Raw genomic sequence first — 27441 nt, forward strand, 5'->3', positions numbered from 1 at the left:
ACCCAAGGTTTATCGAACTCAGGGAGGAAGAGGTCAAAGATATCCCTCTCATGCAACCCTACAACCACAAAGCAAGAAGTCTCTTGTGTCCCCAACACACCTAATAGGTGCACTAGTTCGGCGAAGAGATAGTGAAATACAGGTGGTATGAATATATATGAGCAGTAGTAACGGCGCCAGAAAAGTGCTTGCTGGCGTGTGGTTGATGGTGGTGATATTGCGGATAGTAGAGATGCAGTAAAACAGTAAACAAGCAGCGATAGCAGTATTTAGGAAAAAGGCCTAGGGATCATACTTTCGCTAGTGGACACTCTCAACATTGATCACATAACAGAATAAATAAATAGATGCTAGACTCTACACCCTCTTGTTGGATGATGAACACCACTAACTGTGTAGGATTACGCGAACCCTCAATGCCGGAGTTAACAAGCTCCACAATATTCAATGTTCATATTTAAATAACCTTAGAGTGCATAACGAGATCAACATAACCAAACCAAGTACTAACATAGCATGCACACTCGTCACCTTCACGCTACGAAAGGAGGCATATATCACATCAATACCATCATAGCAATAGTTAACTTCATAATCTACAAGAGATCACAATCATAGCCTACGCCAAGTACTACACGATGCACACACTTTGTCACCATTACACCGTGCAGGAGGAATAAACTACTTTAATAACATCACTAGAGTAGCACACAGATAAATTGTGATACAAAACATATTGCAATCATAAAGGGATATAAATAAGCACTTCACTATGCCATTCATAACAGTGAATAAGTATTCTGTGAAATATAGCCTAAGAGACCCACACGGTGCACACACTGTCACCTTTACACACGTGGGACAAGGAGTCTCCGGAGATCACATAAGTAAAACCCACTTGACTAGCATAATGACATCTAGATTACAAGCATCATCATATGAATCTCAATCATGTAAGGCAGCTCATGAGATTATTGTATTGAAGTACATAGGAGAGAGATGAACCACATAGCTACCGGTACAGCCCTTAGCCTCGATGGAGAACTACTCCCTCCTCATGGGAGACGAGCAGCGTTGATGAAGATGGCGGTGGTATCGATGGAGGAGCCTTCGGGGGCACTTCCCCGTCCCGGCGGCGTGCCGGAACGGAGACTCCTCGTCCCCGGATCTTGGCTTCGCGATGGCGGCGGCTCTGGAAGGTTTTCTCTGGTTTCGTCGAACGTCGTAGGGTTTTCGCGACGGAGACTTTAAGTAGGCGGAAGGGCAAGGTCGGTGGAGTGGCCGCGCCGCCCTACTGTGTCCCCACCTCGTGGCCCCACTTCGTTTCCCCTTCGGACTTCTGGAAGCTTCGTGGAAAAATAGGACCCTGGGCTTTGATTTCGTCCAATTCCGAGAATATTTCCTTACTAGGATTTCTGAACCAAAAACAGCGAAAACAGAACCGGCACTTCGGCATCTCGTCAATAGGTTAGTTCCGGAAAACGCATAAATATGACATAAAGTATGCATAAAACATGTAGATATCATCAATAATGTGGCATGGAACATAAGAAATTATTGATACGTCGGAGACGTATCAATGAGTGATTTGGAAATTCTCCCACCAACTAGCTGCGGGTCCTTCTAGCAAATGAGCAGCAAATCTGACCTTCTCAGCGTCAGTGCATCCAATGGTCACCAAGTCCTTGTTCACAGAACGTAGCCAATCATTGGACACCATGGGTTCTGCTGCCCTTGAAAACTTCTCAGGGCGAAGCCTCAGGAACCTAGTCAGCATATCCACATGCGGTGGAGGTGGTGGCGGGGGTGGATGTTGTTCAGCTGGGTTATGGTTTGTGTCACTTCTTGCATCAGCTGAGCTTTCGCCTCCATCATTTGCTGAACATACGCTGGCACTTCAGGCTCTCGACGGGGCGGCATTCTGTTTGGTTGGTATAGGTAAGTGTAGTGTTTAGAATAGAGTCTAAGGGAATATAATTCCTACCTTCACTGAACACATGCATAAAACAAACTTAAACACAAAAGCATTCATAACAAACATTTAGTTTTTGAAATACGTGAGTTGCAAAACGTCTCGAAAAGGGGAATGAAACACATTAGCTTTCCTACCTCATGTTGTCGGCAAACTCAACTCGAAAGCTAAGCGAAACTGAAATGGTGGTCACTCTATTTGTCTTGAGTGCTCCAAGTTTCTCTCCTACTTCAGGTGTACTCTATATTTTATAAATGGTTATCAAGAGGTAGGCCATCTAAAGTAATAGAGAAATATTTTGAAGATGAAGTGGGAAACAATGCAAGAAATTTAACGAACAACATTTCTTTTTAATAGAAACAAGATAAGATGTATTTATCATTCTTAGGGTCTTCCTATTTTCTAATCCAAATTTAGGATCACGAACCTAAGGGCAACACAGTGCTTTGATACCATCTGTTGTGATCTCACCTGAAAAAGTGAGAGTCTCTGTGCAATAGTGCTAGTCGCGGATCGAAATGCTAGCACACACAGTTTAAGATGAAATATCAAGTAGCAAAGGTCTTCATTACAACGTAAGATCCAGCGAAAATAAAATAGTTCGATACAAGTTGCATAGCTCTCAGGCTAGCACAAATTCAGAGTTTTAAGCAGCAAGGAATCTTAAAGCATGGAGCGATCTTCCTTCATGAAGCCAGAGGCAGATATGTTGGGCAAAGAATCGTGAACCTAAACAATTATCTTCAGCTAGAGAAGTAACCTGCAACATAAAACGTTACAGCCCGAAGATCAATACATTTGTAATTGTATTGGCAAGATGACACTATGGTGCACACAAGTGGCAACCTAACACATACGTGATCATTTGGCTAGTAGAGCTCAGGCATATTTGCGTAAAGCCAATTTTGTCCTATCATTTGACAAATTATTTTCTTTCATACTAATTAAGCGGTACCATTGATAGACATCAATGAACCTGGACACCACCGATAGACATCAGTGAGCCTTGACACCACCGATAGACATCAGTGAGCCTTCCTATTGCATATGATCAACTTGGGTTGGGCGACCTACCCCTACAGACACAGACCATAGACATGGCACGGGACATGCTAGCCGATAGTCACTTGCACCAATTGTCATATTCCCTGTTCACCCATCAAGTTTTATTTAAGAAATTGGAATGAGGAGATCTTCGAACAGGTGCCTTGTCAGTTCACTCAAATTGTCCGTAACCGGGGACATGTCTAAGTACTTAGTTTTAACACTCTGCAGAGGTTGTACAAATTTACCCACATGACCTAGTCTGCTCTTCTTCCATGATGCACATTTTGCTTAAATGGACAGATGTTGACTAGGACAAGACTTTTCCGAAGTGATCCCCCAGACCATTCTCTACGGACCCGTACCAACCTACAATCCCCTACATTATCTGTCATGTAGGATCCGGGTTCTCACAACATACTCCATCAAGCCAGAGCCCAATTAGCATGTGGCTGTACGGTAGCTATTGAGCAAGGTTGTCTACAATCTCTTTGTTCCTGGGTGGCCGTCCACAAGTGCGATACACACGACCGCCATAGACATGACTCCGGTGTAACCACTCAACATAAACCAAGCAATACCAATTCCACCCAGGTAGTTCATTAAACTTAGTTGTTTTTCTCCATAACTCACTAACAAAATCATTTCATAGCATAGCTGAGCAACAACTAAATTTAATGGCAACAATGAAAATCAAGTAGGGGTAGCTAGACTACTGGGATTGCATAGCAAGCATAAAACCCTACACATGTATACTACAAAAATCTCTATTGTGCATACATAAAAACTGGGACATTTGTGAGGGTGTGTCACTTGCCTGGATAAGGTGGGCAGTTGGCACAATCTTCACAAGCACAACCGTTGCAGTCGGCACAATCACAATCTACAAACAGATAACATTGCACCATAAGCATGGTTCCATACATTGATATGCACAAACAGAAAACATGGGATGCATATGAGATTTACACAAGTGCACTCCATTTATTATTCTCTGATTGTCACTATATGCATGATGCCATGGTCAAGTTTTACGATTGGTTGAATTACTGCGAACCGTCTATGTCACACTAGCGCAGGACAACTACCATTAAATGTAAAAGGTGTTTTGGTAAAGTAGACAAATGGTGATTTTGGTACTACTGGACAGAGGGTTCCATTTGCAAGCATATGCAAAAGGAATCACTCGAAAAGGGTATGTAGATCTAAATTTATGGGTGAAGTACTCCGATTAGGCATTTAAAAATGAATGAAATCTCAAACTTCTGTAAGTCCACATTTTATTGTTCCACAATGTTCCTTATATTTTTAAGATTCCAACGGTATATTATTTGTGATTTTTGGACATACAAAACTCTGGTTGTGATTTTTTAAAAGCACGGACTATCGAAACTGAGATTAAACGCAAACTAGGGTGTGTCCCTAACACTTGGCGCAACGTGCTTGGTCCGTACCCCTTCATCGTGGATCAGCCTCTGTAACTGTTGGATCTAACTAAAATGCACGTTCCCGGTCTGTTTGCAGAAAAGAAAAGGAAAAAAAGGGAAGGGGCTCACATGGCGGTGATGTGGCGCACACGTGGCGCTGACGTGGCGCCAACGATGGTGGTGGCTGGCGGCGGCGCGGCCAGATGGCGTGGCGGCGGCGCTTCCCAGCGTCTCCCGTCTTGGCCAAGGCGCGGACAGCATGCGGGGCGGTGAGGCGGAGCTAGGGGCGTCTATGGCGCGGCCCAAGGGGGTCCCTGCCGGCGGCGTGGGGTGGCTGGAGGAGGCGGCGGGGCGGCGAACTCCGGCGAGCAATTGTGGGGCACCCTAGCGGCATGGGTGCTGGAAAAAGATGGGAAAAGGGAGAGGGGACCGGGGCCTTTATAGGAGGCTGCTCGGACGGGAGGGGTGCTGGGGGGTGGGGAGAATGGGGAGGAGATGGTGGCTGGGGCAGTTCAGGCACAGAGGTCGTGTGAGCGTGCGCGTCGTGAGGAGATCGATGGAAACCTTGTGAAAAGGGCTTCAATATGGAACCACTTTTAAAACAAAATAAAACATTTATAAAACAAAAATTTGGCATATGCCTAAGTGGCTAAAGTGGCCTTTTTAGTTTTGATGTTTTGAAATAGGATTTGAATTTGGATTTTCCCTATAAATGCAATGATGACATGATGCAATGCATGATGTTTGGAAATTTTTTAAAATTTGGGATGTTATAGGGAAAAACCCCATAGAGTATAGAGAACAATATATGTCATATATATTTTTCCTAAAACCCCGGCGGGGAAAACAGAAAATATGACATATCATCTTGTGTTGATATTACCTCATTAAAAACTTTGATGAGAACCTGTGTAGTAAACTCGTAAAGGGAAAAAGAGTGTAATATGATGCTTTGAACATGATTGATTCAGGAAGATACTCCCCCTGATTCTTGCAAATTTGGAAGCCATCGCATACCAATTCCATAAAATACTTCTGGAATGTTGAAGTTGGTAGAGACTTCGTGAACAAACCAATAACAGTATTGTATGATTTTACTTGCTAGATGTGTATTCTCCAACTCTTCTGAAGTTCATGGAGATAAAACAATCTAGAGGCAATATGCTTAGTGATATTGCTCTTGATGTATCATGTTTGCATCCATGAAACACAAGCAACATTATCTGTGTAGATAATTATTGATGGTTCAAGAGAACCAATACCACATGACTAATGTATGTGGTTTATCATTCCATAAAGCAACACGTGTGTACGAGGCCTTGTATTTTAGAATGATTGGTAGGTGTAGTCACCAGAGTCTGTTTCAAAGACATCAATGGAGTGACAATTTTATCATGTTGATACACATTGTGGGGATCATTCAAGTAGCCAATATCAGTGTATCCTGATGATATTGGAGTTTAGATTTCTCTTAAATTACAAGAATATGTCAAGTAATGTGTGGTGCCTTGGACATATCGAAAGATATTCTTGATTTCCAACCAATTTGTGTTGGTGGGTTCAATGGCATTGAGATATGAAACTTCAAGTCCCAACATCCATTCTACATCATCCCTTGGTTTGAGTGAATCTTTCTCTACGTCTAGAGATCGACCAACCGGTATGGGAGATGGATATGACTTGTACATTTAAGTTTCTCAAATATTTATAATGTAGGAAACTTGGTGTACCATAATACTTGAGTGAAGTAGCTCGACTTGTAATAGGTCGAACGAGACAACCTGATGCTCTAGATTGTGTAAATCGGTCATTTACCAAGATTCACATCCCCTAGATGGAAGATCCCTACGGCCTCCTATAATTCGCTATAATAGCACAACTAAAAAATTACAATGGTGACCGAGGTCTATTCTATATGTGTCATAAACGCGTCCGCTAGGCCGACTTATAAAGGTGCCAAGAATGAGGATTTGATGGAGATAAAGACCTAACCGACTACGAAGTCCTATACTGTGCCGTCAAGTATGTCATGTTTTGAGTTACAAGTATTCCTTCTTCGCGAACCTTCTGAATCAGGCTTGCACCTTCCTTATTCTGTTGGGCCTCCATCTTCTAGCAACTGAGCAGCCTGACAACCTTGATAGTTTCTCCACCCAAGTGGACCACCCCATCTTGCTAGTTTAAGCCTCTATCGTGCTATACCTTATTCAGCATAACCCTGACAGTAGCCCCTGAAATTTGTTTAGACTCGTGCCGTCTTGATGAAGTGCTTTAATACATTTATCTGTCTTGCTTTGTTTAGTTGGCAAAACAATCTTGAAGGGTTCCTAGTCATTCGATTTCAAACTTTATTGTTCTAGGAGAAAGCTAGTCAGCTAACAGTTATTTTTTTGCGAAGATGACAGGCGGTTGAACATGAGTGATGTTAAAGAGAATCTTTCGGTATCATTTTGTCTGACCGATTGATACGAAGTTTCAATTTCACGTCACCACCTTCACCTCAGGACATAGTGACATACACACGGTTCCCGATATTAATGCACGAGGAAACAAATCGATCGTGTGAATGCGGAGGATTTGTTTTCAAATGTGGTGATTTCATACCAATTTCATCTAGAAGAAGGATAGGCATAAAAGGGATTTCCCCCTTTCCTTCTCCTCTCATTGCTCACTGCTCACTGCTCACTGCGCAGCCACAAACCCTCACCACCGACAGCCGTGCTGCCTGCTTAGAGATTTGTTCCCCGACATAGGCCACAATTTGTCCACGACTTTAAAATCTAAAAAAAAATCGGATAGCCCATGCCAGACGAGTGCTCGATTGTCTCTCTCCCTAGTTAGGATGAGGCAGAGAGGACGATGGTGTCGCGGCCCCAAGGAACAAAACAAAGGACAATCCAACGCACCGCCGCCAATCCAAACTAGATATGAAGGACTACGAGGTGCCGGAGAAATTCGAGGCCACCAAGGAAGAAGAGGAGGAGGAGAAAGAAGAAGATGATGCCTCCATCCAAGTTCCCTAGGAGAGCGACTCTTGGCGCCCATGCAAGCTCAAGGCGGTAGATCTCAAGAATATGCAAGATGTGGCCTTCCTCGAAGCCTGCTCATGGCAGGTCATGGAGAAGAAAGAGCGACCGAACCTGCAACACAGTGAGCGTGTGATGATCAAGGCCTACGTTGAGCGTGGCCTCTCCATGCCGCCTTCGAAGTTCTTCACCGAGGTACTCCGCCTCTTTCGCTCTAGCCCCGCAACGTGTAGCCTAATAGTATTTGTTGACTTAGTGGTTATGTTGCCATCTCGGAACGGCACCTCGACAACAAGTAGAGGCTAGATTTATTTTTGTACATTAACCAACTCAAGCGGCAGCCACTAGAGAAGGGGGGCATTTTTGGATTGTTTTTACTCCTTTATTTCATATAGATGTCCTTGTGTAGCAATAGGATTTATGTGTTTAACTGAGCTTTCACACGCCTTTTATGCTTGTTTCAACAAGATCTCAAAATATTAAGGCAATGCTGAAATATCAATGAAAAACTATCATTTTTATGGTATTTTGAGATGATAAAAAATCATCTAAGTACTTAACCACGCGCCCGGGCTAAAGAGGGATGCGAGGAGGAACTCCACAGAGTTTAGCGGGCATCTGTATGGGAGGACTCCGCCCGTACCGTCCAGCCATACGCTACGCCAGGAGCTCCGCCTCGTCAAATATATTCACCTCGCGCAAACGGATTAGAGATCCAACATATACAGCCACTAAAAACACCAAAACATCACCTCTGGGATAGATCTGGAGGAGAAACTTGAGAGAATACATCATCCGAGCTGCTACACAAAGCATTGGAGGATAAGGCATCATTCCCCTCATCATCAACCGCGTTGGAGATGCACTAACTGTGACGGTGAGTTGCTAGCTGTTATCTCTCGGACGTGTATATCGAGTACACACATCTGGCCAGTCTGCGTACTAATTCTCTCAAAGGAATGGAAAGGCACGCATGCTTACTGCTCCATCCGTTTCATGAAAGTTGTTTGACAATCTTCAAGTAATGGAGGGAGTACTATTAAATACTCCCTCCATCCACAAATAAGTGGACGCGCGCGGTTTCCAAGAGACCTTAAACTTTTTGTATTTTTTTATTTCTTCAATCAATCTGCTCATTAATTTAAAAGATGCTTTGATTTAGGTGCTAGTAAATGTTGTGCATGATAGTAACCAATAAAACAACATTGAGAAACCAAAAATGATAATGGGGCTAAAATTAAGGCATGCACTAGGGGTCTAAACGTAAAAATATACTAAAATATCTAGATGTACACTTATTTGTGAATTTTTTAGAAGGTTAGATGTGCACTTATTTGTGGACGGAGGGAGTATGATGATGTGAACCTGAACTTGTTTTGTTGTTTGGCTTCAATATGCAGCTTTTTGTGTATATATCAACATATTATACCTTAGTGTACCTTAGAAATGCCCATTTTCATATCATACTCCTCCTACATTTGTTCCTTATTAGTTTTTGGTGATGTCCTCTTCCCTTCTATTTTTCTATATTTTCCGTTTTGTATCCGATTCCAAGGAGATGAGAAAAAAGGAAACAAGAAAGTATGTTTCAGTCCATTTCGTTTCGTTTTCAACCCTGAGTTGGAGTAATGCCACACAGCTCTGGCCACTATCTAACCAAGGGTGATTCTCAGTTTCTTCTCCATGTACATATCTAGGGCTTATCAGTTCTTTTTTTTTTTTTGAGAAACACAGTACAAACGCAGGCGCTCAGATACACGCGCATACACTCACCCCTATGAACGCACACACGCACACCCTACCCCTATGAGCACCTCCGGAAGACCGAGCCGGCGGATTGGATCTTGATATTGACGAAGTCACCACAGGCGCCTCGCTGTCGACAGGAACGTCGCCTCCCACTGAAAGAATATTCCGCCTTTATGAGACACACAGATGTCAAACCTGGGGTTTGAACTCTGGTGGGCTGGGGGTACAACCACCCTCCTAACCACCCAACCTCAGGTTGGTTCTCAGGGCTTATCAGTTCTGATCTATATTTTCGAAATAAACAGACCAGTTACGCTACAAGAAATATTTCAGTAGGTGCTTTATTTAGATGGAAATATTTCAGCAATTCTAGTGTATTTCAACCGTGTGCTTCTCAAATCAATTAAGCAGACCGCTGCCTGCACAAAATATGTTCAACAAAAACATCATCAAGTGATCAAAAGCCTCATGCCTCCACAAGAACTGCTCCGTAGAGGGTGAAGCTGCAACCCTTTGGTATTCGGTTTCACCCAGTGCATGCTTCCCAACAGTATCAAGGGTACAAAATTAATCAGGATATTTATGGTGAGCTGGAGCTGTAACTGATATTTAGGGCTACTAGCTTCCAATTTCACATCATGCATTGAATGGCTACACCTTAATTAAGGAAGGGTAGCTCGCGAGCCTCCATGGATGCATTCGACGGACCATTCCATCCCGTGCAGGCATGAAAATTGCCCGACGCTATGTCACGGACAGTTCCAAGATGAACAGTTAAGTATATAGTGCTGTGTTTGGAAACTAGCTAGGCAGAGTACATGTATAAGTAGGACCTCCAGCTAGCTCCCTGTTCAGTCCACAGCTGATCGAATCAAGTCAAAAGAAGACATCACTTCGTGTCCATAACAAGAGACAAACTCAGAAAGGCAAAGCGAAATGGGCAGCATGGAGGAAGCGCTGCTGCTGAAGCCGCCACCGTCGGTGGTGGTGTGCCACCACGCTGCGGCGGCTGAAGCAGCGGCGGAGGCGTGCCACCACGATGGGTGCCCTGGCTGCGCCATGGACCGGAGGAAGGTAAGCCTCCGAGGAAGCATCCCCTACAAGGAGCTTTTCTACGTCGGCGCCACCTCCCTCGCCGCATGTAAGTTTATATGCATACATCTATTAATTTGTCCATCTGAAAGAACGGAGTCGACTGTTAATTACGTGTGCAGAAACAAAACCACAAATATAATTAAGACTGGTCTAAAATCGCATTGCAAACTCCTATATTTTCTACTGATTATTCTTTTAGAAACGAAAGAGAAGTTTCCTTTGTCCAGCCGTGAATCCATCCCCAGAGGATGTGTACCATATCCAGGGACAGGACAACATCTGACACATGTTGGTTGTAAATCATCCTTATGTGTTTTACAATACATGTACTTATTTTTTTAGTGAACTATACATATACTTGTTTCTACCTGCCGCCTTACACAATCACTGCAAACCTATTTTTTATACTTTGATATTAGCTCGAGACACATATCAGTTTTGACAAAATATGCTCTTGGTTTGTCCTTTTCAGCTCTTCCAATTACGTGCCTCTTCCCCTTCATGTATTTTATGGTACGTATCTCATTGCAAAGTATATGCTGTACATTACTGTACACAATATTATGATTATTGAAATTAAATATTCCATGCGATAATAAAATCCACAAATGAGTAATAATCCATGCGATAATATAGGAGCTAAAGGTCGCAACTGCACCTTTATGGGTTATAAGATCTCTTACAGTATCCCTTTTCTACAGGTTAGAGACTTCCACATTGCTAAAACAGAGGAAGATATTGGATCCTATGCTGGTTTTCTTGGTATAGTTTTTGCCTCCTCCGTTAAAAGATAATTCATCATAATTTGTATTATCTATTAATTATCAGAGAGATTATACTCGAGATGTCACGCATATTCAAATTTGTCCATTTATTGGTCTTTCCAAATGCAGCTGCTTCATACATGATTGGTAGAGGCATTACTTCGATTTTCTGGGGCATCGCCTCAGATCGTCTCGGCCGGAAGCCTGTGATTGTCTTTGCAATGCTATCTGTGTAAGTGCATTTAACATCATTTCTCATCTGTAAGTACAGAGTTACTTAGCCGTACGTGTCACTTGTATGTATGTTGCAGGGTCATACTTCAGACACTCTTCGGCTTAAGTACAAAGTATTGGATGGCGATTGCGGCAAGACTTCTTCTAGGTTCTCTAAATGGTATACTTGGACCAGTTAAGGTACTTGACATGTAGCAGTTTCATTAAGCATGTAGACGTAGGCATCTCAGTTGTGTTTTTATATGTACCCTATTCCTAGGGGTCTGTGGTAACATAACCTCTACTGACCGTTGCAGGCTTATGCCATTGAAGTTTGTCCAACTGAACACCAAGCTCTTGGGATCTCAATTGTAATCTCTTGGGCAACTCTACGTAGTTTGAACCAAATTTTTATTATTTTTATATGCAATAATATTTTTAATATAAAAACTAGAATAATCTAATTATTAATAAAAGATGATATTAATTTCTCTTTAATTGTATTTCTGGAAAAAAAACCATAATTATAGGTGAACACCATGTGGGGTTTTGGTATTGTTATTGGTCCAGGACTTGGAGGCTACCTTTCGCAGGTACAATTCTATACGGACTAGAAAAGTGGCTTGCGTAATTGCGCAGACAACATCTTCAACTGTTTTACAATCTTTTTTCATTATAAAATGACTCTAAATGACATAAAAAGTATGCATTCTTTTTTATGTTTTGATCACACATGTACCACCTTCAATGTTGAAAATACAGAAAAAATATATAATATCAACGTAATAGAATAGGATATGGAAGTGGTATCTTTAATTGGGAAACAATGCACTGAAAACCTCGATTTCTTATTTAAATATTTTTGTTCATGTGCATATATACATAGTTCGCCTCCAGAATCATTTTTGCAAACCCCTCTTAGTACGATTTTCTTGACTGTCCATCCTTTGATAGTTGGAAATGTCTTTGTAGATCGGTTGATAGGGCATCCACTCATCAGTGATCATGATCGAAGCTTGTTATTTCTAAGATCCATTATTGGGCATGTAAATAAAATTTTCTTTTGTACACATGTGAAAACTTCATGTTTTGTACAAAAATCTATTGAGTCTAAAAAATACTGCCAGTTACACCCAACGTAGAGCTACAACAATTAATACGGAGTACTTGTGACCTTGGACATTTATTTATCCGCCCCTCCCACAGCCTTATTCCAATTGGTCTTAACACTCATTATAGCCTCGAAATCACCACCAGCCAAGTTCACATGCATTTTCTGTTTCACATGCACTCTTTGTTGCACAAAAATCATATCCACTGTAACTCACTTGCTCTCTCCAATTTTCTCATTTCCACACGAGTTGTACATTTCAAAGCTCATTAGGATATTAAATAGACAAATACAGAATGACAATTTATCTCATAGACGATGGTTCCTATTATCTATAAGGCAGTTCCCGTCAAGTAAACATAATACTCAATTGATGCAGAGGCCGGGACGAAGCTCCCATTTCGAAAAAAAAAGTAAACATAATACTTTGGATATTTTACTCATGTCCGTAAACTGTAATCTAATGTTAAAGCTCTTGGATGAAGTTATGTGCTAGAAAGTTAGATTAATTAATTGAGGCCTGATGGTCTGATGATCTTTTTAGTTCCTACATGGTTAAAGGTTATGCTCAAATGCAATTCATTTATAACTAATTTTTAATTAATTCATGTGCCGGTTTTTATTTCACTGATAATTGGCCTAGTATAATTAGCATATGCATGGGATGTTTAGCTATTACAGGAAATACTTACGGGATGGTCAAATATTAGCTAGTTCATGTTATTCATGTTTTGCAGGTTGCATTAAGAGTTTTGCTAATTTCATAAAATAAATTTGTTATTGTGATTATAAGGTGCATTGCCAGAATCTAGTAAGAATCTTTCCAAATAAGTGCAGCCAACAAAATATTAGTACTATGAAAAACACTAAGAAGACACACAATTAAGATAAGTTGAATCACACGTGTAAAATATATACACCGACAATTTACCAGTTCCAGGATGAAAACATTAATGGTTAAGTCTAAACCGTGGGTGTGCCTCTAAAACTTCATGATTGACACATGTAGACATTTGTCCATATTGGATTAAAGATCAACCAGTGATCTCATAATCAAACAATATGAAGTGATAAGCCATGGGCGAACTTTTTTTTTCCAAAAAAATATTAAGTAAATATACAAAAATTACCCTTATAATGTTCATGTTTGTAGACAACAAAACAGGAACTCGACGAAACAAATATGTAGGAAATTAAGAATATGACGTGGACATATTTTTCAGAGATGTTCCTGCTGATCATGTTTCTTCTTACTGATTCTGTTGCTTCTTGACATGGTTTTGGCTGTATGATAAGGTCTACAGTGAACACTATGCCATAAAATCCCAGCCTAGCTACTACTATATCAAGCACCTTGCATCAGCAGAAAGAAACATCAACATCTGCAACCTGTAGCCTCAACCAATCATAAGGGTAGCATTAATTGCACAATGAGGATACTTACTAATGATTATATAGCCTGGTCCATACCTATCTCACCCTGAATAATGCTAGGATAGATACAAATTTATGTTAGAGCGAGATGAAAATTAGTGTAGGGTGTAGATGGTCATTCTTTCAACTTAATGTTTAACTGGATATTTACAGATCAATTATCTGAGCTTTACTGACATGTTAAATCAATCGACATATTTTTTTTTTTTGGAATTTCTAGCAAAATTTTGTTTCTTTAGAAAATCTATACTCCACTAAATTTCGTTGGAATGTAATATGATTTATGTAGCTTTAAATTTTGGATGAACTTTTTTTAATATATACAAAAATAATATATATTACCTGGTGAGTGTGCATTTACGTGTATACTTTCTATTTCAAAAAATTAAGAGATGAACGGCTTTCATTTCCTAATTACTTCACTCTCTTTCTATCAGCCTGCTGAAAAATATCCACAAATATTCTCCAAGGAGTCAGTTCTTGGGAGGTAGATCATGCATCCTTCAAGCACATGATATATTTAGTTATCAAAACTTGCTTGTAAGTACAACATTACTCATATTTAATTAACTGGATTTTGCAGGTTCCCATATCTCTTACCTTGTCTGGCTGTATCATTCTTTGCTGCTGTTGTTTTGATAAGTTGTATATGGCTTCCGGTATGTATATCTCTGCACTATATAATCCCTCTTCTTATGATTATTTAACTAGTCACAACACACATTAGTTTTAGTTGTCATTTTCTGTTGCACAACTGTTTAATATTCCTAATGACAACTAAAAGAATTCATGCTAAAAATGGCTAGTTGGAAATATAATTGAACTATAATTGAAAAGGTACTGTAAAGTTAAACTACACTTTGAAGGACTAGTTTTACTAAATAATTTTTTTTATGTATCAACATATCAAACAACCACAACTTTCCCAATTTCAACAGAAATGGAAGTGCCCCCACTTTTCAGTCACAAAGTCATCACCGGATTAACTCAACTTCACACCAAACATTTCATTGTTTTGTCATTTACGAGTTAGGCCCAACTACCAGTTTCGTTGTGAAGTGCACTTTTCTAAAATCATGTTATAAATTAATTGTGATTTCCTAATATTACAGGTGTATTTCAAGAAAACAGTGCATTTCCAATAAATTTATGAAATATTTAAAATTTAGGCATATGCATTTTTGGAATTATGCATAAGTTTCTTTTCACACAAATTTTCAAATTCTAAAAGTACCATGCATAGGGTTTTAGTAACTTCATCATAGGATGATAGATCATAGGGCTGATAGGTGTGTCTGTAAGTTATTGGAATGAATGTCCCCTTGTATAATATGGTTATATTTCAAATGGAACCGACAGGAAACTATACATAAACATAAAATTACTGAAAAGGATATCAGGATAGTCAAAGCCTTGCCATCGCAGAAGTCTCATTGGGATCTGCCTCGTAAGAGAAGTTTGCTCCAGAATTGGCCATGGATGTCAACTTTGGCATCATATTGTTTGTTTGGTCTTCATGAAACAGCATACAGTGAGGTAATTATCAGTCTGTTTCAGAATTCTTGTCCATGATACTTTGCATATGCTACAGGTCTTGCAAATCCAGTTAAATAGTTTCCCCGGCAAATCCTTTCAATAATACGAAATTATTTTCTCTTCAAAATCTACTGTTTTGGTTAAACTTTAAAACTTTGAACTTGCTGATAGTTTAGCTCTAAATTATTTTGCAACACTAGATACTTTCCATATGGGCAGTGAGTGACAGAAAGTACGGTGGTCTTACCTTCACATCTGGAGATATTGGTCAGGTTCTTTCCATGGCAGGTATATATTGCATCCCTCTGGCTTGGCATTTTCTTCTTAACATTTTGATTTGTTCATAAAACATTCTACACGATTTTTCGTTCATTATATAGTGAAGTAATAAGGCTTTCTCGTTTGGCTGCAGGTGCTAGTCTTCTTGTATATCAGCTTTTCGTTTATAGTTGGGTTATTAAAATTCTCGGGCCACTCATTTCCTCACGTATTGCTTCAGTGAGTTGTATTTTATGTTGTTCATTAATTGTAAAAGTTCTTTCATGATTATCAGTCATATATTGTCAATGACCTTGCAGACCTTATCCATTTTTCTCCTCGCTACATTCCCCTTTATGACATACTTGTCTGGAGCAAAACTTTCTTTCGCACTTTACTCTGCAGCTATGACGAAGAGTGTACTTGGAGTAAGTATTCATGTTCCTTCCTTTCTAGAATACAATGCCTTCCTTCAGTTGAAACCTTAAAAAACAAGTACAGACTCTCTAAGTGTTGGAGACTCCAGTCTCCAGGCTTAAGTACTTGGAGTAAGTATTAATTTCAAGTCTATCTAATCTGTCTGTTGCAAACTTATGTAGATTACTATTAGCACAGGAATGTGCCTTCTTCAGAACAATGCTGTGGTACGCATATATAACTCAATTAAGTAGATTTCTGTCATACCTTATTTATGTAAATTAACAAAAGATACATGCAATGTTTCTTAAATTCAATACATAACAGCGTCAAGACCAAAGAGGCACCGCAAATGGCATATCGGCAAGTGCCCTGTCCTTTTTCAAGGCAATTGCTCCAGTAGGGGCAGGTGTTCTGTGAGTATTACACCCCTTTATCACAGTGTTTCATAAACAAGTGAAACATCATGCTACTTAAGTATACACACTTTTATAAGATTTCACAGTTCTTTGTCCACTAATTAATGTTTTAAGATAGTAGAAAAGCTTCATTAACCTCTAGCTAATGTTACTCAATATATACTGATCAATGCAGATTCTCGTGGGCACAAAAACGTCAGGATGCCACCTTCTTCCCAGGTGATTAATTGAGCTATCAGTTTGCACAGTACACTGTATCATATCTAACCATTAAAGCCAGCATATTTCGTATATTTGTCGGAATAATTGGAGATTGGCATGGAGCGAAAAGTTACAGAACGACTTTTTGGTCACCTAGCTGATCCAATTCGGCTTTTGTTGAAAATATACAGGTGACCAAGTGGTGTTCCTGATGCTGATATTGGTGCAGCTATGTGGACTCATATCAACCTTCGAGCCTTTTCTGGTCTTGCCTCCGGTTGAAGAATGTAGCTAGCCAGATTAGAGGAGAAAAAAATTGGTTACCATGGCACAAGTTCATAGACATGTTAAGTGGTCTAGTTAGATTGTTAAGCCAACAGTTACGTACGTGGCAAAATAATATTCAACACTTGGCAGTAAATTCGGTGAGGATGCCTAGTTAGATCGAAGTCAAAAGCCCATTTGAAGATGACCGTTGATCAGGTCAACCTTTTCATGGGTTACTAGCGAGTGGGTTGCTAGTTTCTCGCAAGTAGACACCAGCACCACACTATCAGAGACAGCAACAGTTACGTGTGTGAATAATGAGCAACAGCTGTCCGAAGAGTTCAAGGCCCAAAATGCAAAATACGCAGATGGCAGATGTCGCAACTAGTTGTTTTGGGTGGGTGGTGAGGCCGGCTCCGTCTGTGGACCGTGGCGCAAAAGGCTTCCTCTGTACTGAACGATGTCCTTTCTCCTTTCCAGCTTAATATAAAACACGTAGACCTCCTGCGTGTACAGAAAAGAAAAAAAATGCAAAACCAACAGATTATAAAGGACACCAAGGACGGCCACCTCTTATCAGGAAGCGTGACCGTTGCACTATTTCCAGGATATATGATACACGTCAAGTCTGTATATATTTGTATCTCGAGTGCAGTACCTTGCAGTCTCCTACTACCTCCATTCCCATGATTATTTTTGAAAAGTAAAACTTTATAAAGTTTAATCAATTTTACAAAATAAATTATTAACATGTAGAATAAAACGTCAATATCATTGGATACAGAGAGTGGATTTTGTACACCCACGCATGGGTGTGGGTGTTTCCGTCACCGTTCATTGTGCTTTAAGATTCGGATAAAAAGAGGAGAGAGAAAGGAATCTTTCTATCTACCATGGTGGGCACGAATCTCGAGGAATAAATGAACGGTGATAGAAACATCCACACCCATGCGTCCCATGATTATTTTTGAAAAGTAAAACTTTATAAAGTTTAATCAATTTTACAAAATAAATTATTAACATGTAGAATAAAACGTCAATATCATTGGATACATCATGAAATTTATTTTCATATGATGCTTATATAGCAATATGGAAATACTTTTGTACACCCACGCATGGGTGTGGATGTTTCTATCACCGTATAGTTGTTAATAGTTTTTTTCTAAATGTTTGGGCAAAGCTTAGATTATCTCCACCAGCGCTCTCAATAGCTCTATTGGGATTCTTGTGAGGGAAAGCGTCCACACCGGCGCTCCCCAAAAGCGCCGGCATGTTCTGGAGCCCCATAAAAGCGTCGACGCCTAAAAGGATCCCTATGTGAAGGGCATCTATCGGGGTTGCCGGCGCCTCTTCAACAACTCCATGTCGGATTCCCGGAGATTTCTGGAAACTTTCCTCTCTCCTCCCCACCTACCTACCTTCCTTCTCTCTCCACTGCTCTCGTCTACCGGTTCTTCTCCAAATATTGCCGGTGCCTCACCGGCTCCCGCCGTCGACGGTAGCTCCCCCGGCGCAGCGTCCATCGTCCCCGCCCTTTTTTCCGCTGCCGAGGAGGGTCGCTGCGTGCAGATCCATAGCGGAAGCTATGGGCGACATTGATGGTGACACGACAGACCTTGGTCGCGGCCGTGCTTGGCACGTCCAGCGTGCATCGAGGCCTGCCGCCCCGTGCCCTAGGCAACCATGCGCGACGGCCGTGAGCAGTAGGTTGTGGGGAATTGGGAGAGAGAAGGCCAAAATTGCCAGCTGTGGGAGTGCTTGACGGGGACACGGGGAGGAGGTAGAGGCCGCGATCGCCGGTGGACGGGAGGCCGTGCTCGCCTCGCTCGAGCCGGAGGCCGACGGGGATGACGCGCGCTGCAGCGACGACAGGGGCTTGGGCGTGCAGGTGCCCTTCGTCAATCTGCAGCAACGATGGGTTTGTGTAGTGCTAGAGCCGTGACGTGTCCTCAACGGAGAAGATCAGGAGGTCGGCGTGGATGGGAGGGTCTAGCTGCGGCGGCGGGAGCTGCGGGCGCGACGGATTTGGGGTGGTGGTTGGCAAGGTGAAAGCTGGCATTGGGGAGGTTGGAGAAGGCGCCTCCCCACGGGGCTCTCAATTTGCTTTTTTTGTTTAGGGCTTTTTCTATAGAGCTCGGTGGAGTACCGGTGTGGGAACAGAGGAAAATTCCGCCGACACTCTGCCCAGGTGACCTCAATAGACAGCTGCTGGCGGATCTGCCGGCGCTTATTTGAGAAGCACCGGTGGAGATGTTTAATCTCAAAGCCCATATAGTGGCAGCCCATGTGAGTTTGAGCCCAAGTGGGTGGCAGCTCACTAGGGAGTGGCAAAAGGTGGGAAGTTTAGTCCCACGTGGAAAGTTGGGAGGAAGTTAGACCACCTTAGAGCATGTCTAATAGGCCCCGTATTTTTTCGCCCCGTAAAACGCGAGTAGAGGGCCTCGTATCCGGTTTCACCGGCCGAAAACTCGGACGAGCTAGCTCGTCCGAGTTTCCTCGCCCTCAAAACAGGGTTTTAGACAAGCAATTTGCACAACAATTTCACATCAAACATAGCACATCCAAAATATGTGATGCATAATTCATAGTTTTAACATCACAACGCGATCATAGGCAATGTTCAAGCCACGGAAGTTCCCAAATGTGATCAACCATCAACGGATCCATCGCCACCGGCGCCACCGCTCGCCGGAGACTCACCTTGAGCACAAGCTTGACGCGCAGCCTTCTTCCTCGCAATGATGTCCGCCTTGGTCTCGTTCCACCACGCCAGCTGATCCTCGTCCATGCCGTCGGTGCGCATCATCATGATTTCCTCTCCTCGGCCAAGAGCTCCTTCATGGCCTTGGCTTCTTTGGCTGCGATCATCTTCATGTCAAGCTCGGCCTTCAACTTGGCATCTTCCCTCCTTGCTTGCACCTTGGCAAGCTTCACCTCACTCTTCTTGTCGGTGATGAGGAGCTTGGTCTCCAACGTCTTCATCGTCAATGCCTCCTTGGACTTCATGAGTTGATCCAACTTCTCCCGGAAGCTAGTCGCTTCAAGTTCTACCTTGACCCTCTCCTTGGCCTTCTTGTTGCCCTCGGGCTTGCCGGTGTTTCTCCCACTCATGTCCTCTGCTTCATCATCCATGGTGAGAAGTGCCTCCTTCTTGCACTTTGGCTCGTTGTCCCGCAACTTCCACTTAGGAAGATGTTAAAGGATGGAAAAGCAATGTTGAAATTGAAATTCTTTGTTCTTCGAGCCGGCCATGTCCTTGTACCGTTGTTGAGCATACTTGGGCTGCACAACAATAGTATGAGGAGATGTTTCCACATCATCAACACATACTATGGATAGCTTGTGATGTTTCCACATCATCAACACAAGGAAAACTTACATAGTCCTCCGGCACGCATCCACTAGGGGGGTTGTCGGCCACTTGATCCATGGCAGCACTCCAACGAGAACAAGCCGGCTTGATGATGTTCCATCGGCCTTCAAGGGAGCGGTAGGATCTGTCTGCCATGCTCTTCGTGCGAGGCTTCAGCTGGTGGTACAGATCCTCAATGCGCTGCCAATAGCGCTTGCCGCCTTGGTCCTGAAGGAGATATGCCCTAGAGGCAATAATAAAGTGGTTATTATTTATATCTTTATGTTTATGATAAATGTTTATATATCATGCTATAATTGTATTAACCGAAACATTAGTACATGTGTGATATGTAGACAAACAAAGAGTCCCTAGTATGCCTCTTAACTAGCTTGTTGATTAATGGATGATTAGTTTCATAATCATGAACATTGGATGTTATTAATAACAAGGTTATATCATTGTATGAATGATGTAATGGACACACCCAATTAAGCATAGCATAAGATCTCGTCATTAAGTTATTTGCTATAAGCTTTCGATACATAGTTACCTAGTCCTTATGACCATGAGATCATGTAAATCACTTATACCGGAAAGGTACTTTGATTACATCAAACGCCACCTGCGTAAATGGGTGGTTATAAAGGTGGGATTAAGTATCCGGAAAGTATGAGTTGAGGCATATGGATCAACAGTGGGATTTGTCCATCCCAATGACGGATAGATATACTCTGGGCCCTCTCGGTGGAATGTCGTCTAATGTCTTGCAAGCATATGAATAAGTTCATAAGAGACCACATACCACTATACGAGTAAAGAGTACTTGTCAGGAGACGAGGTTGAACAAGGTATAGAGTGATACCGAAGATCAAACCTCGGACAAGTAAAATATCGCGTGACAAAGGGAATTGGTATTGTATGTGAATGGTTCATTCGATCACTAAAGTCATCGTTGAATATGTGGGAGCCATTATGGATCTCCAGATCCCGCTATTGATTATTGGTCGGAGTGAGTACTCAACCATGTCCGCATAGTTCACGAACCGTAGGGTGACACACTTAAAGTTGGATGTTGAAATGGTAGTACTTGAATATGGAATGGAGTTCGAATATTTGTTCGGAGTCCCGGATGAGATCCCGGACATCACGAGGAGTTCCGGAATGGTCCGGAGAATAAGATTCATATATAGGATGTCATTTTATGTGAATTAAAATGTCGCGGAAGGTTCTATGGATGGTTCTAGAAGGTTCTAGAAAAGTCCGGAAGAAACCACCAAGGAAGGTGGAGTCCACATGGGACTCCACCTCCATGGCCGTCCAACCCTAGTGGGGGAGGAGTCCCAAGTGGACTCCCCCTTAGGGGGCCGGCCACCCCCCATATGGGAGGTGGAACTCCCACCTTTGGTGGGAGTCCTAGCTTGGCTAGGTTTCCCCTCCTTATGGAAGGTTTTTGGTTCGGGTCTTATTCGAAGACTTGGATACCAACACTTGGGGTTCCACCTATATAATGAGGGGCATAGGGGAGGGGGCCGAACACACCAAAGCCACAAGTTGGCCACACCCCCTTGAGGCCGGCCACCCCCCCCCACACCCTAGCCGCCCCCCCCTCCTCCATATCTCCCGCGTAGCTTTAGCGAAGCTCCGCCGGAGTTCTTCACCGCCCCCGACACCACGCCGTCGTGCTGTCGGATTCAAGAGGAGCTACTACTTCCGCTGCCCGCTGGAACGGGGAGGTGGACGTCGTCTTCATCAACAACCGAACGTGTGACCGAGTACGGAGGTGCTGCCCGTTCGTGGCGCCGGAACCGATCGTGATCAAGATCTTCTACGCGCTTTTGCAAGCGGCAAGTGAACGTCTACGGCAGCAACAAGAGCCTCATCTTGTAGGCTTTGGAATCTCTTCAAGGGTGAGACTCGATACCCCCTCGTTGCTACCGTCTTCTAGATTGCATCTTGGCTTGGATTGCGTGTTCGCGGTAGGAAATTTTTTGTTTTCTATGCAACGTTATCCTACAGTGGTATCAGAGCCGTGTCTATGCATAGATGGTTGCACGAGTAGAACACAATGGTTTTGTGGGCGTTGATGCTCTTGTTATCTTTAGTTTGAGTACTTTGTATCTTTGTGGCATAGTGGGTTGAAGCGGCCCGGACTAACTTTACATGACCGCGTTCATGAGACTTGTTCCTCGTTTGACATGCAACTTGTATTGCATAAGAGGCTTTGCGGGTGTCTGTCTCTCCTACTATAGTGAAGATTCGACTTACTCTTCTATTGACAACACTAGTATCACCGTTGTGGTTCATGTTCGTAGGTAGATTAGATCTTACTCGAAAACCTTAAACCACGTAAAATATGCAAACCAAATTAGAGACGTCTAACTTGTTTTTGCAGGGTTTGGTGATGTGATATGGCCATGATGTGATGATGAATATGTATGAGATGATCATTATTGTATTGTGGCAACTGGCAGGAGCCTTATGGTTGTCTTTAAATTTCAGTTTGAGTAGTATTTCAAAGTAGTTGTAATAGTTACTACATGAGGTGAACAACCATGAAGACGGTGCCATGAACCTTGACGCTACGCCGACGATGATGGAGATCATGCCCGTTGATGATGGAGATCATGTCCGTGCTTTGGAGATGAAGATCGAAGGCGCAAAGACTAAAGGGTCATATCATATCACATATGAATTGCATGTGATGTTAATCCTTTATGCATCTTATTTTGCTTAGATTGCGACGGTAGCATTATAAGATGATCCCTCACATTAATATCAAGATAATAAAGTGTTCTCCCCTTGTATGCACCGTTGTACAGTTCGTCGTTTCGAAGCATCTCGTGATGATCGGATGTGATAGATTCAACGTTCACATACAACGGGTGTAAGCCATGTTGCACACGCGGAATACTTGGGTTTGCTTGATGAGCCTAGCATGTACAGACATGGCCTCGGGACAACGGAAACCGAAAGGTTGAACACGAGTCATATGGATGATATGATCAACATGTTGATGTTCACCATTGAAGCTACATCATCTCACGTGATGATCGGTTTTGGTGTAGTGGATTTGGATCGTGTACCACATAACAACTATGAGGGATGTTGTATTAAGTGGGAGTTCATTAGTAATTAGATTAAAACATGAACTAATTATCATAAACATAGTCTGAGTAGTATTTTAAATTAATTTTGTAGTATTGGCATCCATTTTCTACCATGCGCTAGTCTTGTAATTGAGATAGAAATACTGTTAAAATCTGACAAGAAACTTTACGGATTGGTACCGTATTGTTAAAGAATCAAGAATTAATTAAGTCCTATTGCAAACTTTTAGTAAACCTCACATTGTTGATTCAAAGAGCTATGGTTTCAATTAGTACCTAAAGTTATCTTGTCTCCGTGAAACTTGAAGTTCAAATCTGTTTGAAAAGTAAGGAGCTGAAAATTTAGTTTTCAGAAATAATCAAGGTATGAGATATATGAGATATCTAAGACCTTATTGCAAGATGATAGAATATTATATGGTGAGACTACATAAACTCATAAGTTTTATGGGAATGTATGAAGGTTGAAGACGTCAGGCGTCACAATCCTCCAACTATTGGGGCACTAACGATATTCGCATATCCATGAAGTTATCATCCTTAGTATGCACCGTTTCTAAGACTCGTCGTATCGAAGCATCACGTGATGATCGGGTGTGATAGATTCTACGTGTGCATACAACGGGTGCAAGCCAGATTTGCACATGCGAATACCAAGGTTAAAACTTTATGAGCCTAGCATGTACAGACATGGTCTCGAGAAAGTCATCATGATACAATGGATAAAATTATGAGTGAAATTGTTCATCATATTACAAGGTTACTAATAGTGAAATCCGGAACACTTATCATATGATGATCAACTTCAAAGTAAGAACCTCAAGGTTATTGGTATTTGACCAACAAACCTAGAAGTTAATGATGTTGAAGTGTTTTCTGAATAATGAGGAAAGCTAAAAGAGAAACTGCAAAAGATATTTTGGCAAAATGAAAAGAAAAAGACTAGAAAGTCTAGCTCAGGTGTATATAAATGATATACATGTTATGGTTGTATTCCTAGTTAAGTCACACTAAGAAATTCTTGGGTATTAGTATTATATTGGTTGGTATGAAGTGTCATACAAAACAACGCAATACAAGAATACAATGGCCTAAGTGATCGACAAGGAATATGATAGGAATGCACGATCGGAACAAAATAAAGTGTTATTATGTTCGTCGTTAGCATTCTATCTAGCCCTTAGAATTTATAATAAAGAACTTAATAATTGTTATTTTGCTCTGGTCAAATGAAAACAATGAGTTGTTCAAATTATGACATTACTCCATATACGATGGATAAGTTATTATAAATCTTAATGGTGAAACACACATACATAACACCGACGCTAAAATGCCATAAGGCAAATGATTTGAATTCCACTTATTTGTGGAACCGCCATTTAGGTCATGTTAGAAAGGAACGCATGAAGGAACTCCATGCAAATGGATTTTTGGAGTCATTTGATTTTTGAATCATTTGGCGCTTGCAAATCTTTTCTAAAGAGAATGATTAAAATACCGTTCATAGGCCAAGAGTTGAACGGGCAACTAACTTAGTGGAAAAATACATGATGATGTATATGGTTCACTGGGCATAGTTGTGTGCGGGAGATTCTTATACTTCATGAAAACTTTCAACAATGAATTGAGTATATATGTGGATATATTCAATAAGGAAGAAGTTTGAAACATTTGAATGGATTCAAATAAATTTCAGCATGAAGTGGAAATCATCGTAATAGAAAAGTCAAATATCTATGATTGGATCATGGTGAAAATATTTGAATTACGAGTTTTAGCGAACATCTAAGAGAGTCATGAAATTGTTCTACAACTCACATTTCTTGGAGTATCACAATGATGATATAGTATCCGAGAGATGTATCCAAACCTTGTTGGATTAATGATGAGATAAAATATTATGATGCCATTATATTTTTGTGGATTATGCTTTAGTGACTACCGCTTTTACACTACATAGAGCATCATCATGATCCGTTGAAATGACACCATACGAGTTATGGCATGGGTATAAATCCTAATAGTCCTTTCTTTAAATTTTGGTCTAAGAGTTTACAAACCAAAATCGGATGAATGTCTTTGTTGGTTATCCCGGAGATTTAATTGGGAATTCTTCCCACAAGACAAAGACAAAAGTGTTTGTCAATGTTTCTTATTTCCGAGAAATTGTTTCTAGTGAAGTATTTGAGTGGGAGGACAATATATTTTGATAAGGTTTATGAACCCGAGCATAATGATCGGAGTAGCGCAGCATCGGAATTGGTTTCGAAGCGGCCACGACAATCATGGCTCCCATGACTACAAAGTGTTTTAGCCATGGAGATCGAAGTACATATTGAACCTTGTAGGTATGGTTTACTTTGTGATCAAATAAATGATTTGTGGAAAAAGGATTGATTTTGAACAATGATAAACCAACTACAAACAAAAGAAGTTATGATGGGCCCTAACTCCGTTAAAATGGCTATACGCCATGAAATCCAAGATAGATGAATACTTTTTGAAAGTAAGAGGATCTATAAAATTGATGGACTTGGATGAAATATCCTTGAAGAAGCACGACTTGTCGAAAAGTTGTTTACGACAAAGTTCAAAGAGTTGACTATGATAAGATTAGATCTTCCATAGCAATGCTTATAGTCTATGTGGATTATTCTAGTAATCGCTACATATTTCTTTTATGAGATATACTAGTAGGATGGCAAAATACATTACTTATCAGAAGTATGTATTAAAGGTGTATACAAGATACAACCAAGAGTTTTGCTGGTCCGTGGAATACTAGATAGGTATACGAACTTCAATTGGATGAAGTAAGTATTGTGGAGTTGGAATCTTCACCGGATGAAATAGTCAAAGAGTTTTTGATTTCATCAGAGACGATGAAGAGGCTTGCATTTGCAAGAAATTAAGTGGGAGCGCTAAGACACATTTATAATACTTTATGTAGGTGACATATAGTTAGTTATAAATGATGTAATTATATACTTGATTAAAAGGTTTCATTGAGAAATTAATTTCAATGAAAGGATATGGACTCGAAACATATCTAGTGTCAAGATCGATGAAGATAGATTGAAACACAAAATAAGTTTAAGTCAAAGTACATAGAATGGATATTGAAAATAGTTCAATATAGAAATATTAAGAAAATATTCTTGTCATGTGAAGTTTTAACAAGACTTGAGTGTATCCGACACTCAATGAGTAAAAACACATGAGTGATTATAGATCACGAATAATATGTACACAATCAGATATCATGTGCTATAAAGTGTTATGAGCATATACCAGAATGACTCATATGATGATCATTGGACGACAGTAAGAATATCCTTGAGTACTTTAGAAGAACTAAGGATATATATATATATATATATATTTATGAAGAAATGACAAACAAATCGCTGTAAGGTGTTACACCGATTTTGGTTTTGTCAAATATAAAATATAATTTCAATCTCAAATTAGATTAAGTGTTGTTTAAAAGGTAGCACAATGAGCTAGAAGTTGTCTATGCTAGATTTAGAAGAGTTCTAAATATTGTGACGGATTCTACAAAAGAAGGCAGAGTATGTCATTGTTTTGACAATGACAAAGGATGTTAAGTCAAGAGGTTCTTTGAGAACATGGTGTATTTCCGACGGAGTCGAACTTTGAAGCTATATTGTGTGTGACAATATTAGTGACATATTTCAGACCGCGGAATTAAGGTTCCACCAAAAGACCAAACATATTTAATGCCGACTCATTTGGAAATGAGTGATGCGTTGAGACGCAAATGAATTACAAAATACATACGTTTACGAGCGTGTCGGATCCGTTGACTAAAAACCTCTCCCGTGAGCAATACATGATAAAGCACCATAAGGCCAAGGTGTTATATCTTTACAAATGTAAACTAGATTATTGACTCTAGTGCAAGTGGGAGATCGAAGGAGATATGCCCTAGAGGCAATAATAAAGTGGTTATTATTTATATCTTTATGTTTATGATAAATGTTTATATATCATGCTATAATTGTATTAACCGAAACATT

The 27441-nt window shown here is 40.9% G+C and overlaps 1 protein-coding gene across 1 annotated transcript; it reads left to right on the forward strand.

Annotated features, from left to right (window-relative positions):
* The first annotated feature begins 10256 nt into the window (after positions 1-10256).
* Positions 10257-16961, forward strand: LOC124656384 (protein ZINC INDUCED FACILITATOR-LIKE 1-like). Its single transcript, XM_047195140.1, has 17 exons — positions 10257-10359; positions 10786-10826; positions 11015-11075; positions 11207-11309; positions 11389-11491; positions 11608-11661; positions 11821-11883; positions 14273-14322; positions 14419-14494; positions 15195-15371; positions 15572-15659; positions 15784-15869; positions 15950-16057; positions 16229-16273; positions 16374-16462; positions 16641-16684; positions 16858-16961. Exons 1-17 carry the CDS (start codon positions 10278-10280, stop codon positions 16959-16961), a joined length of 1374 nt encoding a protein of 457 aa, XP_047051096.1. The 5' UTR covers positions 10257-10277.
* Positions 16962-27441: the final 10480 nt, after the last annotated feature.

This window comes from Lolium rigidum, chromosome 5 (genome assembly GCF_022539505.1).
Source record: "Lolium rigidum isolate FL_2022 chromosome 5, APGP_CSIRO_Lrig_0.1, whole genome shotgun sequence".
Classification (NCBI taxonomy): domain Eukaryota; kingdom Viridiplantae; phylum Streptophyta; class Magnoliopsida; order Poales; family Poaceae; genus Lolium; species Lolium rigidum.